The 15481-nt window shown below is 50.0% G+C and overlaps 1 protein-coding gene across 3 annotated transcripts in view; it reads right to left on the bottom strand.

Moving 5' to 3' along the window:
* TECPR2 (tectonin beta-propeller repeat containing 2) overlaps nt 1-15481 on the bottom strand; it is an 879235-nt gene that overhangs the window by 631638 nt on the left and 232116 nt on the right. For 2 of the 3 annotated variants that reach the window (XM_069638097.1, XM_069638098.1), the window contains one exon: nt 2970-3934. In XM_069638097.1, the coding sequence (XP_069494198.1) occupies nt 2970-3934 (965 nt within the window). The remainder of the gene's footprint in view (nt 1-2969; nt 3935-15481) is intronic. The other variant, XM_069638099.1, reaches the window with a different exon arrangement.

The following is a 15481-nucleotide window of genomic DNA, read 5'->3' as shown; positions in this document are numbered from 1 at the left end:
CAACTACAAGTCCCAAGAGGAATTGGGGTGAACATGAAAACCAGTACAGCTCGAGTCTGGCTAAGGGAATCATACAAAGGAATGATAAGAGCAGAATAATGGTCAGAGTGGTCAGGCTGGGGTTCCCATAAAAGTATTTGCCCACTCAAAAGTCTTGACAGAGGGAAGCCAAGATATAAGAGCCACTGAGAAAGGTTTGAGCCAGACAGAGGGGAACCTTATGTGATAATGGAACTGTGAAACCTGACTGGGGGCTTAAGGGAAAGCCTGACTGGGGATGAGACCCAGACATAGGTATGGGAAGAACCTATGGGGTCTAGAATGACTTTCTTTTTGAACTGTGTTAAAATGGCAATGTGAACCTGACGGAGGGAGGCCAGGAGAAAGCTAAGGGAACTTAATCCCGCATTGTGAGAAAATTAAGTGAACAGTGTTATTTTGGTAAATGTGAACCCGGCTGAGGGATGCCTGCAAATTAAGTTGAAGAATAATACTCCTGTGAACATTGTGACGACAAACGTGAACCCGACTGAGGGATGTCCATAGTGAATTGTTTGTCTGAGCCCGAATGCGGGAGGCCAACGTTGAGAGAAGGATCAGACCCTGGCTGAGGGGGATCCAAGGGTGAAGAGTAATCCCCCCACTAGAAGATTAGTAGAAATAACTTTTGTTTTGTTGTTTATAGCACATCAGGCCCTCTAAAGCAAGAGACTTTACATGAAAGAGACTTGGGTACAGAAGGCCCCGATATTGAGAACAGGCAGTGTAATCTCGAATCCCAGCAGTGTGCCGTGCTCAAGAGTCACGCCTTGTCCTGGGCTAAAAACATGGAGAAGAGAGACCCGAGCCTTAACATCCCGACTTATCATTTTGTGAACACTTCTTTCTTTTCTTGTGAACATCATCCCACACTATTTTGTAGCATAGCGGTAGGATTGGCAAGAGTTTCCTTTTAGTATAGGCACTTTTTATTTGAATAGACTCCACTTGGACAGTATTATTATTTGGTGGTCGTAGCTAGCTCCCTGCTTAGATTTAGGTTTAGATTAGGCGCTTATTGCACCCATTGTACAGTTTAAAAAATACCCTTGAATTGTGATCACTTGTGTCTGTATTGCTTTGATACCATGCCTTCCTTACAGAAGTTTAAGAATTCCTTGCTGACAGGCACACTGGTTAGCCTACTCACCAAAGATGCCCAATTGACCATAAACAATCAAGCAGTAATAAGAATGTATGGTGGTGCACACAGGGAAGGTCACAGTCTTTGCAGTTTGATCTTAATATAACGACATTTGCTGCCCTCCATAATTAACTGGGCCCATGCAATGCTGTTGAGACCAGTGAAGACCACTGAGTTACTAGCGAAAGGTCTTTGTGAGCAGACAAAAAAGGCGGATCATCAGTGCACACACATCCTTGAAAGCTCAGCTCACTACCCACTTCCAGATCTTGGGACTAAACGCTGACAAGTTAAAAATACTGCAGGGATGAATTATCAGAGGGTGCAGCGATGGAACTTGATGTCTCGTAAGGCAACTCTAGGGTCTCAACATGTGCAAACACTTGTTGGAAAGGATAGATCAAATGGATTACATGAGCCACCCAGTGCCCAGGTGATGGTCTGTCTCCCTGGTGTCTGTGATCACTGGCCCACACATGTTTTAGACTACATCTCCCATCAATCCTAGCCAGTGCAGACAGTAGTGAAATTCTATCCAAAAGAGTGCACTTCCCTGGTCTAGTTAGCCTGATGAGGCGGCTGGCTCAGGACCATCATACTGATATATTCCCCAACAGAGTCTAGTGAAACCATAGTCGTCTGCAGTGGGTAAAGTAAATCATAACGGCTGCAGACAAGACTGAAGGAGGCAACAGTAGATGGGAAGCATGGCTAAAGCTGGAGACAAAGGAAGCAGACTGCCCTTTTATCATACACGTTAGGTGGTGTATCAAAAACCTGCACAACACCGACACACTCAACATTATAGGCAGAATATGCTCTCCTTAAAGCCTGGTACAACAACATTCAAGAAAAAAGAAAAGACTATTGTAAATGAACGACAGTTCAAATATAATTGTCAATCTTCTTTTGAAAGCAACATGAAAAAACGAGTTCAAGGCTCTGGTACTCTCGCAGGTGTATGTGACGGAGCAGAATGTGAGGGCATGCAAGGCACACAGTGCATAGATAGTGAAGGGTTGCGTTCCACTTCTGCGACTTTAAGGGCCTAGTTATTTTGTGAAGTAAAAGGGTCAAGCACTTCATGCCTGGTACTTGGCAAATGTTACACTAGAAGGTCAAGAAGGAGCCTTCTGTGCCTTTTCTCATCAATTGATATGCTCATGTGGGCTGGAAGTTTGGCATACAAAAGGACAATTTAAATACCAATGTATTTTGGATCATGCAGTCAATTCTCTCGCAAACGAGAAAAAAGCTAAACATCACAATTTAAAATGCTGACCCATGTACACCTTTTCAATAACAACTGCCCAATAACAATCATTAACCAGTCCAAAAGCTCCATTTAACTATATTTATATTAAGAGAGACAGAAAGAAATCATTCAAAGACAGTCAAATGTAAGAGTAAGCCAAGATGTATTGTTTCTGTTCATGAATACAAATTGTCTGTGGAGTAACCTCTATGATCCATCATTCACTTTGTCGAAGCATCAATGAGATTTGAAATGGGCTATCAATGTGTTTCGGTGGAAGTGCTACGCAGGCCATGCCAGCTCCTGAAAAGGACATAGCATTTGACATGCAACTCCCCAAATTGGTGAAAGTGGATGATTACTAATGTCTGGGTCAAGAGCCATGTATGTGATCTCATTTTCAGAAACTGGACAATGTACGCAATGAAGCTGAACTATGTGCCATTTCATAGCACTTCCTCTGGTCACCTTTGCTATCAATATTCAAAGAAGTCTATACAAAAAGGAACACTTTAATGTTTAAACTCTTACCTGATCAGATCTCAGAAACATTTCCTCTTGGCTCATCCTGCTGATATCCTGAGACGAGATAGTGGCGCTGAGCTCTGCCACGCTAGCTTCCGAAGAGGAGTGGGGCACTCTGCGGCCATAGATATCTTCTTCATCACTTGAGGAGGCATGGCCAGCTTCCTCCAGTTTCCTGTTAAAAGCATTGGCTGCCCCATCTGCAGCTGTGTCAAAACCTTTGGACTTAGCAGTCAATTGCATGTGGGACTGGCTAAGAGGGCTGCTACCAAGATGTTGAACTTCTACAACGTGGCCTGGCATGGAATGTTCAGATATATTCACTAGAACTGTGCTAATCAAACAAGAGCGCTGCTCCTTGCCACTGCTTTTAGCACTTGGTTTGTTTATCAAGTTCTTTTCCAAAACTAGACTGCTAGTACCAAGATCTTTCATGGCTCCTGAAAAGTCACCCTGATTGCATAGCAAAATATGATCCTTTTTCTCATGGAAGTTCAACACTGCACCATTTTTCTCAAAGATGATCTCTGGTCTCAATTCTGTTTTTTCATACTCTCCAGAAGCTACCAAAGTGTCAAGACAAGAGTCGTGAGTGCTGGTGGATTTTAGTCTCATGGATGACAAATTGTCTTTAGGTGTCGGACCCACACGCAGTGGTGGGGATGTTGTGTCTGTCTTTAACCCACCACTTTCATCCTCCAGCTGAGTCACAGATTCGGGAGACTTTAGCACACTGAACACACCAGAGCCATTCGCCTGTGGCATAAAGCCGTGAGACTCTGCGCTGTAAACACTGTCTTGATCAGGGGAATCCGTGCTTAATTGGTCTAAACTGCTGCTCATTAGGCTTGTGGTGCATGAAAACAAGTCTGAGTTTGAGAAGTTTGGACTGCCGCATGGGAGCCGATGCTCACAGCTCGGAGTTGTTTCCAGAGAGCTATATTCATGCTTGTGGCCTCCATGCTCTGCTGCTATGGTAGAAAAAGAAAGCACAAAAATAGCGCAAGTTAATGTAGTGACAACTGTACCATAAGTCCATAGACCCCTTTCTTACAGATTTGTGGGATGTTCCTGTGAAGAGGTCCGGACTGGGGCATGGTGTAAAGTAACACTGTAATTGACAAAAATCAAATGTGGCATATGACATGCGGAGGCACCCATCACCCTGTGTCATCTTTATGCATGCTCCCAGTCGCAAACGCTCGTCTTTTTTTTTGTTTGTTGAAACTTCCCTTTATTGTTTTAACAATGGTAAGAAACAGCAACCCCCAACAATTAACCCCGCCACCCTCCCTATTCCCCCCCCCCAAGGAGGGCTTAGCACCCCTGACCCTCCCCCTCCATCCCCTTCCCTTCCGGCGATTAGGCATGCAAGTCCAGGTGTCTCAGTCTGTGGGGTCGCCACTGCTCCCGGAACTCTCCCTTTAAGTAGTCCAAAGATTCTCCCCATTCCGCCGCAAAGCGGCTCAAATTGTCATTAACCGCTAACGTAACCCACTCCAACGAGACGATCTCCCACAGTTTCCTCAACCAATCCTGCTCCGCTGGGATCATGGGGCTCTTCCACCTTTGGGCAAGGAGAGCCATTGCTGCCAAAATGAAGATTACCTTTACCTTGCGAGATCCTCCCCTCCTCCCCAGCTCCCCAGCTCCCTCCACCTCCCCGCCAGGATCTTGCAAGGGTCTTGACTCGTGCCTTCTCCAAACGCCTGATCCAGCGCATGAGAAATACTCCTCCAAAAAGGGCCAATACTAGGGTAATCCCACCAAATATGACCTTCTGTGCCCTCCCCTCCACAACCTCTCCAACATGCCCCGGATGTTGTTGGGAAAATTGCCCGAAGGCACGCCGGGGTATAATGCCAGCCCAATAGATACTTGTACCAGGCCTCCTGTAGCTGGGCAGCCTTAGCCACTTTCAGGATCAGTTTCCAAAGCCTCTCCCAGTCCTCCTGCTCCATCCCCAACCCCAGGGGCCCCTCCCACCTAGACATATACGGCCACTTCGTGGTAGGGCCAGCATTCCCCAGAAGCTTATAAAGGACTGAAATGAGCCCCCTGGACCAGTCATGCGTCAGCAGGAATCGTTCAAACTGTGTCAGGCCCCGCGTTGCCGCCCTCTGGACCTTCCTAGACAACATCCATTGCCTGATCTGGAAGTATCTAAGCCGTTCCCCCTCGCCTACCCTGAACCCCGTTTACAGTCTTCAAAGGATTTCACCTCCTGTCCTCGAAAAAGGTCTCTAATGACCCTACACCCCCCCTCCCCCGTTCTCCCATTTCCGGAAAGCCCTCTTTTCCAGCCCAGGGGCGAAGTCTCCAATGTTAAATATGGGGGTGAACGGCGATGGAAAGGTAGTGATGCCCAATTTCTCCACCGCCCTGTCCCAAATATCCAACAGCCCCTTAGTTATGTTACTCAAATACAAATGAGCCAGTCTCAACCTACATAGGAGCCATAGTACCTCTCCCAGATGATGTTGGGCTACCGCTCTATCCATCTTGGCCCATTGTTTATTGTATTCCGCTGAGAACCACTCTCGGATTACCCTGAGCTGCGGCACCTCGTAGTAGCGCCAAAAGTCCGGAAGGGCTAGGCCCCCCATCCCCTTGGATGTTATCAATAGCCGTTTCGCCAAGCGTGGCATCCTGACCTCCCAGATGAATTCCTTCACTGCCTTGACCAATTCCTTGAAGAAGGATGTGGGGACGGGCAACGGAACCGCCTGGAAGAGGTAGAGCAATCGTGGGAGAACCAACATCTTGATCACTGCACCTTTTCCCAACCACGATATCTTTAGAGAGCTCCACTTCCTGAGATCTTTTTTAATTGACGCAAGGGTAGGGATGTAATTCGCACCGTACCAACCCGACAGCTGAGGGGGGGACCCTGACCCCCAGATACCGTATCCCACCTGGACTCCACTACTCTTCGCCCTACAGCGACAGATTAATTATTTTGGACTTATGCACGTTCACCCGCAGGCCGGAAATTTACCCAAAGTTGGACAATAGTGCCATACACGCCTCTATGGACTCCCCAGGGATCGTCAGAGTAACAAGCACGTCGTCGGCGAAAGCCGCCACCTTATGCTGAATCCCCCCAAACGGAATTCCCTGGATATCTTCCGCCTCCCGTATCGCCACGAGTAGGGGCTCTAGATATAGGGCATACAGGAGTGGGGAAAGAGGGCACCCCTGCTTCATACCGCGTCCGAGCCTGAAGGGCCAGGACATCACGCCATTTATAAGTAACCGTGAGGTGGGAGCTCGGTAATTCGCCCGAACCATGTCAATGAACTTTTTGCCTATACCCATTCATTCCATGACCAGAAACAGAAAGAACCACTCCATCCAGTCAAACGCCTTCTCGGCATCCAAGGCTAAAAGAATCTCCGGAGTGGGGGTCTACTGCATCTTCTCGACCAAGTGGGTGACTCGCCTAATGTCATCGGCCGTTTGCCATCCCCATACGAACACAGTCTGGTCCTGGTGGACCAGCTCAGGAAGGTGTACCTCCAAATCGCTTCGCCAAACTTTTGGTGCAAATTTTTGCATCCAAATTTATGAGAGCAATTGGCCTATAGAAGGTACACTCCTCTGGGTTCTTGCCCATCTTGTGTAAGAGTGTGATTTTGGCCTCCTCCGTAGAAGGAGTAATACTGGCCGAGCAGTCAAATGAGTTGAAAAGTTGAGTCAGGTGTGGGACCAGTATGGCGGAATAGGTTTTGTAAAAGGAGACCCGGAAACAGTCAGGGCCCAGAGCTTTATTGCTAGGGAGCGACGTAATGACAGCCCGCACCTCATCCTCTGTGATGGCCCGTCCCAGATCTCCCCCACCACTTCCCCGGAAAGACGCGGAAGGGGCAGGGTACCCAAGAAGTTGATTGATTGATTTATTTATTTATAGAGCGCTTTACACCAAGTTCTTCTGTAGCCGAGTTGCTGGGCCCTGAGATGTGTACAGGGCTTCATAAAACCCGGTTAGCCGATCCCGGATTTCCTCAGTTCTGGTGAGCCTCTCCCCCCATTCATCCTTCAAGGCTGCAATCGTATTTCGTTCCCTGCTACCCCTCAGAAGGCGCGCTAAAAGCGAGTCCGCCTTGTTGGCCTTAGCGTAGAACTTCTGTCTGACCTTTAACATCGCCCCTTCTGCTTTCTTGGTCCTCAGGATTCTCAGCTGCCCCTCTGCCAACCTGTACTCCCTACAGGGTTTCTTTGAGGGGTCCCCCTTGAGCCTAACCCTCGCAGCCTCCACCTCCAGCTGGGTCTCCAACAACCGCAATTGTTTATTCCTCTCTGCCTTTAGGGCAATGAGTTCCCCTCTCAGAGTGGCTTTGAACGCATCCCACCTTGTGCTGAGACTCGTGTCCATATCATGATTTCTTTCGAAGTAGACTTTGATGTTATTACCTATCTCCTCCCTAATCACCTTGTCCCCCAGGAGATCCCTGGGAAAGTGCCAGCTCCAAACCCCCGGCCTACGCCTACCGAGCCGCATATTCATCTGCACCACCTTGTGGTCGGCGATTCCCATGGGGCCAGTCTCAACACACTCTACCCCGCCCAGTAAGCTAGCCGACACCCAGATGAACAAGTTACTTTCTTACCTGGTAACTTTCTTTCGATGGGATGGTCCGACGACATATTCCATATCTATGACAGTAATCACCACAGCTGTGCTGCTTCGGAAAATCTTTTGGCGTCTGCGTGCTGCGTCGAGGGCCTCCGTCGAGCCGACGTCACTGGATGTTATAAGTAGGACACGCACGACGCCCGTAGCCTCAGTTATAGTTTTTTCCCCAGAATGTGTGGCACCAATCTTCTGCCAGTATTTCCACAGAAAGCCTTGCGGAAACGTAAGCTGCAATCGCATAAGACATTCTGTAGCAGGGCAGGCAGGGAGAGAGCGATATGGAATGCGTCGTTGGACCATCCCATCGAAAGAACGTTACCAGGTATGAAAGTAACTTGTTCTTCGAGGGGATTGGGTCCTCCGAGGTATTCCATATCTGACAGACTCCCAAAGCAGTACCAACGTATGGAGGAGGGAAAAGAATTTAGAATATAGACATTTAGCATGGCCAATTAAATTGCATCGTAAAGGACCGCCTTGCCAAAGGCCAGATCCTGCCCATGGATAGAATCTAGGCAGTAGTGTCTTACAAAAGTAAGAAACGAAGCCTATGTGGCTGCTTCACAGATGTTACAAATAGGAACACCCCTCTGCAGGGCAGTAGAGGCAGCCATACCCCTAGTAGAATGGGCCTGTAAGCCTACCGGAGGGTCTTTACCCATCAAGCGGTAACATTCAGAAATTGCCAAGATAATCCATCTAGACAAAGTCTGCTTAGTCACAGATTGTCCCAAACGCCTTCCAGCGTAACCTATAAAGAGCTGATCATCCACTCTGAACCGGGACATGCGGGAAATGTAGAAACTTAAAGCTCTTCTAGGATCCAACCTATGGAGCCTCTCCTCTTCCTTACCAGGATGCAGAGGAGGATAAAAGGCCGGAAGAATGACCTTCTGGCTTAAATGAAATTCCGAGACAACCTTCGGAAGAAAGGAAGGCCGAACTCTAAGGACAACCTTGTCCTTATGAAACACCGGGAAGGGTGGCTTAACAGAAAGTGCCTGCAACTCACTCACTCTGCGAGCGGAAGGTGACTGCAACTAAAAACACAGTTTTAAGGGTTGACAGTCTCAAAGGACAAGAATGTAAAGGCTCAAATGGAGCACCCATTAGGAATTTTAGAACAAGGTTCAAATCCCAACCAGGCACCTGTACGGGGTCCGACATCCTGCCGGAGGACCTTGACCACTGCATCTTGAGGGCCCATTGCAGAGATCTCATCCGCAACCTGGCCTCTGGCACCAGAAGAATGCAGGATGCCATGAGGCCGAGCAACCTCAAGAACTCGAACGCCGGGAGACTCTGGGCATGTTGAAACTTGTGCACCATCTGCAGAATGTGCTGAGCCCTCACCTGGGGAGGGAAACACTGCCCCAGGGACGTGTCGAGCACTGTACTGGAGCCTCTGAGTTGGCGTCAAGTGGGACTTCTTTAAGTTGAGGGAGAAGCCCAGCATGTGAAGGGAGTGGCAGGTGACGGACAGATGATCCAGGACTTGCTCGGGAGAGCGCGCCCTGATCAACTAATCGTCCAGGTAGGGGTAGACGCGAATCCCCCCCCTTTCCCGAGATATGCTACCACCACCACCATGAGCTTGGTGAAAACCCTCGGGGCGGAGGTCAATCCGAACGGCAGGACCCAAAACTGAAAGTGCGAGTCGCAACCACGAACCTCAGGTACTTCTTGTGCTTGGGATGGATCGGCACATGAAAGTAAGCGTCCTTGAGGTCGAGAGACACCAACCAGTCCTTGAGTTGAAGGGCCTGGAGGACTTGAGAAAAAGTAACCATCTTGAACTTGTCCTTCCTGAGGAGCTTGTTCAAACCACGCAAGTCCATGATGGGTCTCAATCCCCCAGTCTTTCTTTGAATTAAAAAATTAAGGGGACTACCATCCCTTGTTCCTGTCCGCTACAGGCACCAGATCTATGGCCCCTTTCTCCAGCAGGGATTGTATCTTTTGCGCAACCTACGGACTCTTCAAAAGAGAGATTCCCTGGTGGATTGTCATGAGGCCTCTGCCGGTGTTAGGCAGAAACCTGTGCAGTTCCCTTAGGGACCACTTCAAAAGGCTTAGAACTACAGGTGTTGGCAGTAAACCCAATTGGTAGCAGTCTGTACCACCCAGATTTACCTGGTAGCTGTGGCTGAGCAGCCAGACTTCTTTCAAGAAGAGTTAGACAGTATATAGAGTATACAAAATAGGTACAGAGAAACAGTAACACAAGCAAACACTGACCAGACCTTGGGTATCAAAGTATATAATTATTTATTTAAAACACACTTGTGAAGATACACTAACACTAATAATGCAAGCAAGTTCAAACGTAGTCACTATCAATATATATACATCCCTGATTACTTATTGAACAAGTCTTAGTTAAAACACCACTTATTTTCAGACAGAGGTGAGCGCTTAACCTAAGATGACACTCCAATAAGTTAGTTAAAAAGGGAGGGGAAAAAGGCAGAATTAGGAAAATACACAATACCAACACTTTAAGAGAACCAGAGCAAGTCAGAAAAGGCAGAATCTACCGAGGAGCAAGAAAGTCCTAGGCCAGGCCCACTCTTGGAGAGAGCAAGGCGGAATGTGTCCAAGATCACACAGTTGAATAGTACTTTAAAGAGTTGTTGCAGATAGTTCAGAAAGGGTTGGATCAGTTCAGAAAAAGTTAGCAGGTCCCAAGTCACCCCAGGATAGAAAGTCAAGGATTTACGGGACACCTTGAACAGTCTGTTGCCATGGAGACCACGCGGGACACAGTACCTGAAATGGTGAGAAAGCTCCAGCGGGGTCAGTTGTTCCTGGCAGCGGTTGCAAGTCGGTGCTTCGTCCAGGGGAAGAGAAGATCTCGACGTGGAGGAAAGCTGGAGGTCGTTGCACTGCCAGGGAAGAAACCAGCCGCAGAGTTTCCCGGTTAAAATGTACTACCCTTTTATTCGCGGTAGTGGTGAAGCATGGCTATCCGGCCGCCGTGGTGCTTGGCACCGGCGATTCGACCACAAGATGATCCAGGAAGGCGAAAAGAGGGCAAACTGGTTATCCCCACCAGTTCAGAAGAAGAAGACTCTCCGGGATGAAGATCTTCTCTGTCGTTGGGAAGTGGTGAGACGGTTCAGCAGGGCTCCACCGGTGGTGTCGTCATTGCAGGTCTGCACAGCTTCTCCCTCTTCGGATTCTTTGGTCCTGTGGCGACTTCTGAAGTTCCAGTCCCCAAAGCCCTGCTTTTATGCAGAAAACCCCCATTCATCAGTCCTAGCTGTGACTCAAACATGCGGCTCACCACTGGGCCAATCACATAAGAGTGCGACTTGAGTTGCCGGGGCAACTCAGTCCAGGGTGCCTAAACCCCCCTCCCACACATCCTGTAGACCCAGACAGAGTGGCACCACTTTTGGTGGCTTCTTTGCAGAAGCCCGCCAAAAAGTGGAACAAAAGGCTCGACTTAGGTTGGAGTTACAGAGGCGAACACAAACGCCATTTTAAAACTGAGTCCTGGCAAAAAGACCCAACCGGGGAATAAATATTAAATAAATAACCCAGCGGTATCTTTAACCTTGCACCAAAAAAGTGGTGCGTTTAAAATGAATGGGAAAATCCCATAGGAAATATTCCGGTGGAATATTTTGCGTGGTAACCACTGCCACCAGCCAGAAACTCGACGAGGGGGGACTGCACAGTGCCCCCTCGAAAAACAGACCCAGGGGTAATCTAATTACCCCTAACAGTACTTCCACAATATGATGGTTTGTACTGGTTCTGTTCACAATTTAAGACTAGTAAAGTCAATGGTGAATTTACATGCCCTGGGAGACAGTAGTCAGTCCCAGGGTATGGAGTCTATGTTGGAGGGTCAATATGACACACCTGCGTTACTGCACTGAGGGTGCTGTGTACCACACATACCAAACACACATGAAGCTCTATGGAGTAAAAGACCCCATAGCCCATAAAACACATTACGAAGTCAAAGGATATCTCAAATCATGTCTAAGAGTGGGAGAAAAAGAGTCTCATTCTTAGCAGGCGAAAAAAAATAAACCCCAAAAATCCAGCAGAGCTGCTGGGGGACTCACTAGGTTTGGGAAATTAGCCTTAACAGAGAATTCTCCCTAACAGCCGGAAAGGAAGACAGTAGCCGTGGGCTATGATCTCCAGAACCCACACATCTGAAGTAATGGCACGCCACTCTACAAGATGCTGCGCCAGCCTTCCCCCAACCGGCAAACCATGGGACATGGCCTCATGACTGAGCTGAAGCGGCTGCAGCAGTGCCTGAGGGCAAAGAGGCAACTGCCCGAGCGGCTTTGGCACCTCGAGTACCCCGTTTTCCAGCTCCGGTACTCCTACGGTGGCCCCTTTGACTTGCAGCTCCTCTCGATTTACCAAAGGATGAGTAATATCGAAAGGAACCTCCCCTCCATTGCTGTCCCCTAGGAGCTGTCCCCTAGGACGAAAAGGCAGAGGTTGGCGAACTGCAGCGCTCAACGATTTTGCTGCAGCTTTAGAGGTCTGCAACCTCTCGTCAGCCTTGCTGCCAAAAAGATGTTCACCATCAAAGGGCATGTTGAGGAGCTGGGCTTGCACATCCGGAGCAAACACCGACTTCTGCAACCTCGCAAACCTGCATATTACGGTGCTCGTCGCCATGGACCGGCTGACACAATCTGCCATGTCCAGACCCGACTGAACGGACTCACACATGGCATCCTTGCCATCCTGCACAATAGCAAGAAAACCATCCCGTTCCTCCCTTTCGGGAATATGATCAGCCGCTAACGAAATACAGTTCCACAGAGTATGTGTGAAACGTGACAAGGCACACACGGAGTTGGCTGCCTAAAAAGCCATACCCCCTGAAAAAAAACACTTTCTTCGCCCAGCCATCAAAACGCTTGTCGTCCCCATCAGGAGGGATGGTAGGGTACGACGCCTGCTTTGCTGGGGCCATAGCCGCCTGCACCACCAAACTCTCCAGAGTGGGGTGCGTGGTGAAGTAGCAGGGGTCGCTACAGGCTGGGCGGTATTTTTGCGGCAAAGACTTGCTCACTGCCGGGAGACTCTCCGGAGCAGTCCAAGCTGCTGCCACCCTTCTCTGCAAGGCCATATGGAATGGCAGTACTGGGTCAGTTGGTGGACCTTGGTCGAGGATATCAGGTCATCCTGCAGAAAATCCACTGGTGGCACAGACCACCCCAAGTATTCCATGACCCTCGACATAAGGCGCCAGCACGAAGACTTGGCATGGGTGCCAGGATCAGGCCTACAGAACTCCACCTCCGGAGAGGTGTTCAGACCACTTGCGTCTTGCAACGACTGCCGCAGGTCTTCAATCTGGCTATGCCCAGACAAAATCTCGTCAGGAACCATACCTTCCTCTGACACTTCATCCACCTCAGAAATAGAATCCAGAGGCTGGAATGAGGGCAGAGAAAAAGGGACAAAGACATTTTTTGCCTTGGCGGTGCCTTTCTAGGGGGTTCCACCATGCCACGGGGTACCTCTGACAAAGCGGCGTTGATGGAATCGTCGACACAGTCCTCAAGGGCGAAGCCCCGAGCGTGTCCTTCGACAGCCTGGGCGCCGAAGGCATCAACGGCTTTCTCGGAGGCGGAGCCTCGAGAGAGTCCCTCGACGACCTTGGCGCCGAAGGTGTCGATATCTTCTTCGAAGACCTCACAGGCTCAGACGGTCTCGAGGGCGTCGAGGACCGGGACCTGGAGCGGGCATGTCTAGAGTGACCATCCTTGTCCGACCGGGACCTCGAAGGTACCCGGTGATCACGACGACCGCTCGAGCCCGAAGGCGTGCAAGTGGTGTCTCTAGCACGATCACGGCCGGCATCAGAAGACGGCGCGGACGGAACAGAGCCCTACGACTGAAAAATCGCCAACATCTCCTACCGGAATGAATCCCATTCCGCAGGAGTGAGTGCTTGTTGGAACAAGCCACCCGCTGGCGGGCGGAGTCCTCGGACAAGGACGGGGAAGGTGACCGATGCTGGTGCTTCCGTGAGTGCCTCGAAGAGGGAAGAGGAATGGCAAGGCCTACACTCCTGGACCGAGACCCCCTGGATTTACGCTGACGATGCGGAGAGTCGCCCCTCGAATCGTCAGTCGAAAGCCCAGTGGATCTCGACTTCCGGGCCTTGGCCACCTTACTTACAGAAAACTTCTTCTTACGCTCTTGCAAGGCCTTCGATGTAAGCGACTGGCAGTCTACACAGTCATCCGTGTCGTGGTCCTCACCGAGGCACCAGAGGTAGGCGTCGTGCAAATCCGTAGCCCCGACACTTCTTAAAACCCAGCCGCGAGGTGGAAGAAGACGAAGACATCATGGAAATCTTCACAACGAACAGGTTCGAAGAACCGAAAGAACAGAACCCAGAAGAACCGAGGCACGAGATCTCCGAAGCGAACACGTTCGGAGAAAAAACAGAACTGAGACTACGGGCGTCGTGCGTCCTACTTATAACATCCGGTGATGTCGGCTCCACGGAAGCCCTCAAGGACAGTTTATCGACGTCATCGACGCAGGTCGCAGACGGCGAACCATTTTCCGAAGCAGCACAGCTGTGGTTATTACTGTCATAGATTTGGAATACGTCAGAGGACCCAATCCCCTCAAAATAATCAATTCGAGATTGAGTTTGGTGCACATTCGAAAGATACGTAAAACCTTCTTCCTCCCCCCTCAATACCCGCCACACATCCCTCAGGTCTGCCCCCTTGAATCGCTCCTTCAACTGTGGGGAAGCCACCGACCCCTCCCCCGCGCCCACATGCTGCGTCCGATCTAGCCGCCTGTCCCAGGCCAGGTTAAGTTCCCCCATTAAAATTACCTGCCCTCTTGCAAACTCTTCCAGCGTGCTCGGGGTCTCCCTCGTGAAGTTGTCCTGTCCCGCGTTTGGGCCTTAAACCAAGGCAATCGTGTAAGTGACACCCATATGTTCCGCCCTTACCATGATGAATCTCCCATTTTTATCCCTCTGAATATCCTGGATTCTAAAGTCCATACATTTGAGGGACCTAACGCGAAGAGGATTTGCGAGTAACCCTTCAGGCGCAGGCGGCCCTGATCCGCCCACAAGTGAGTCTCCTGCAGGGCCAGGACATCCGGAGTATGCGTTCGGGTAAAATGTTCTAATTTCGCCCGCTTGAAAGGAGAATTTAATCTGCTCACATTATGAGTTAGCCACTTGAAACCGAGATAGAGAGATACCCAGCACCCGCGAGCCATCCTCTCATCATCCTCCCCGACCCCCCACTATTCCCCCAGAAAACCCAACCTACCTTGTTAAGCATAAGGGCCCCTACCCCCTCCCGTCCCCCCTCACCATCCCCTCCGCCTGGAACCCCCAACTTCAGGCTAAACCAAACCCTCCCCCCAAGTTCCCCCTCCCACCCAGTCTTCCCCTCAAACTGTCCCATCTTTGCTTGATCCAACACGTTTTAAACTTCCTCCCTCCGGCTCCACACACAGCCCATTAGACGACCACCCCCTAAAAGAAGAAATTGAACAGAGGCACAACTGAGGTCACCCATCCCCCTCCAGATTCCATCCCCCCTCCCCCAAGGTGCTCTGTGCGAGTGCCCCCCCCACAGTGCCCCACAGCGCCCTCCTTCTCCTGCCCCGCTCCCCCACAGATGCCCACCCCCAGGGTCTGCTGCCCTCCCTCGGGCCCCCGCGGGGTACCGGGACCCCCACTTACCCCCCCTCTAACTCCACTTCCAAACCAATAATGTTGGCCGCCTCCTGGACCGAGGTTGACTGCTTCTGAATCCCCTCCCATTCAAAAATTAAGCCGAAAGGGAAGGTCCACCTATATTTTATCCCCTTTTTTGACAGCTCCTTCAGGACCGGACCCATAGCCCTTCTT

The sequence above is a fragment of the Ambystoma mexicanum genome, chromosome 14 (genome assembly GCF_040938575.1).
Source record: "Ambystoma mexicanum isolate Mex_15411 chromosome 14, UKY_AmexF1_1, whole genome shotgun sequence".
Taxonomy (NCBI): Eukaryota; Metazoa; Chordata; class Amphibia; order Caudata; family Ambystomatidae; genus Ambystoma; species Ambystoma mexicanum.
Note: the sequence above shows the minus strand (reverse complement) of the source record. Positions and strands in the feature narration are given on the sequence as shown.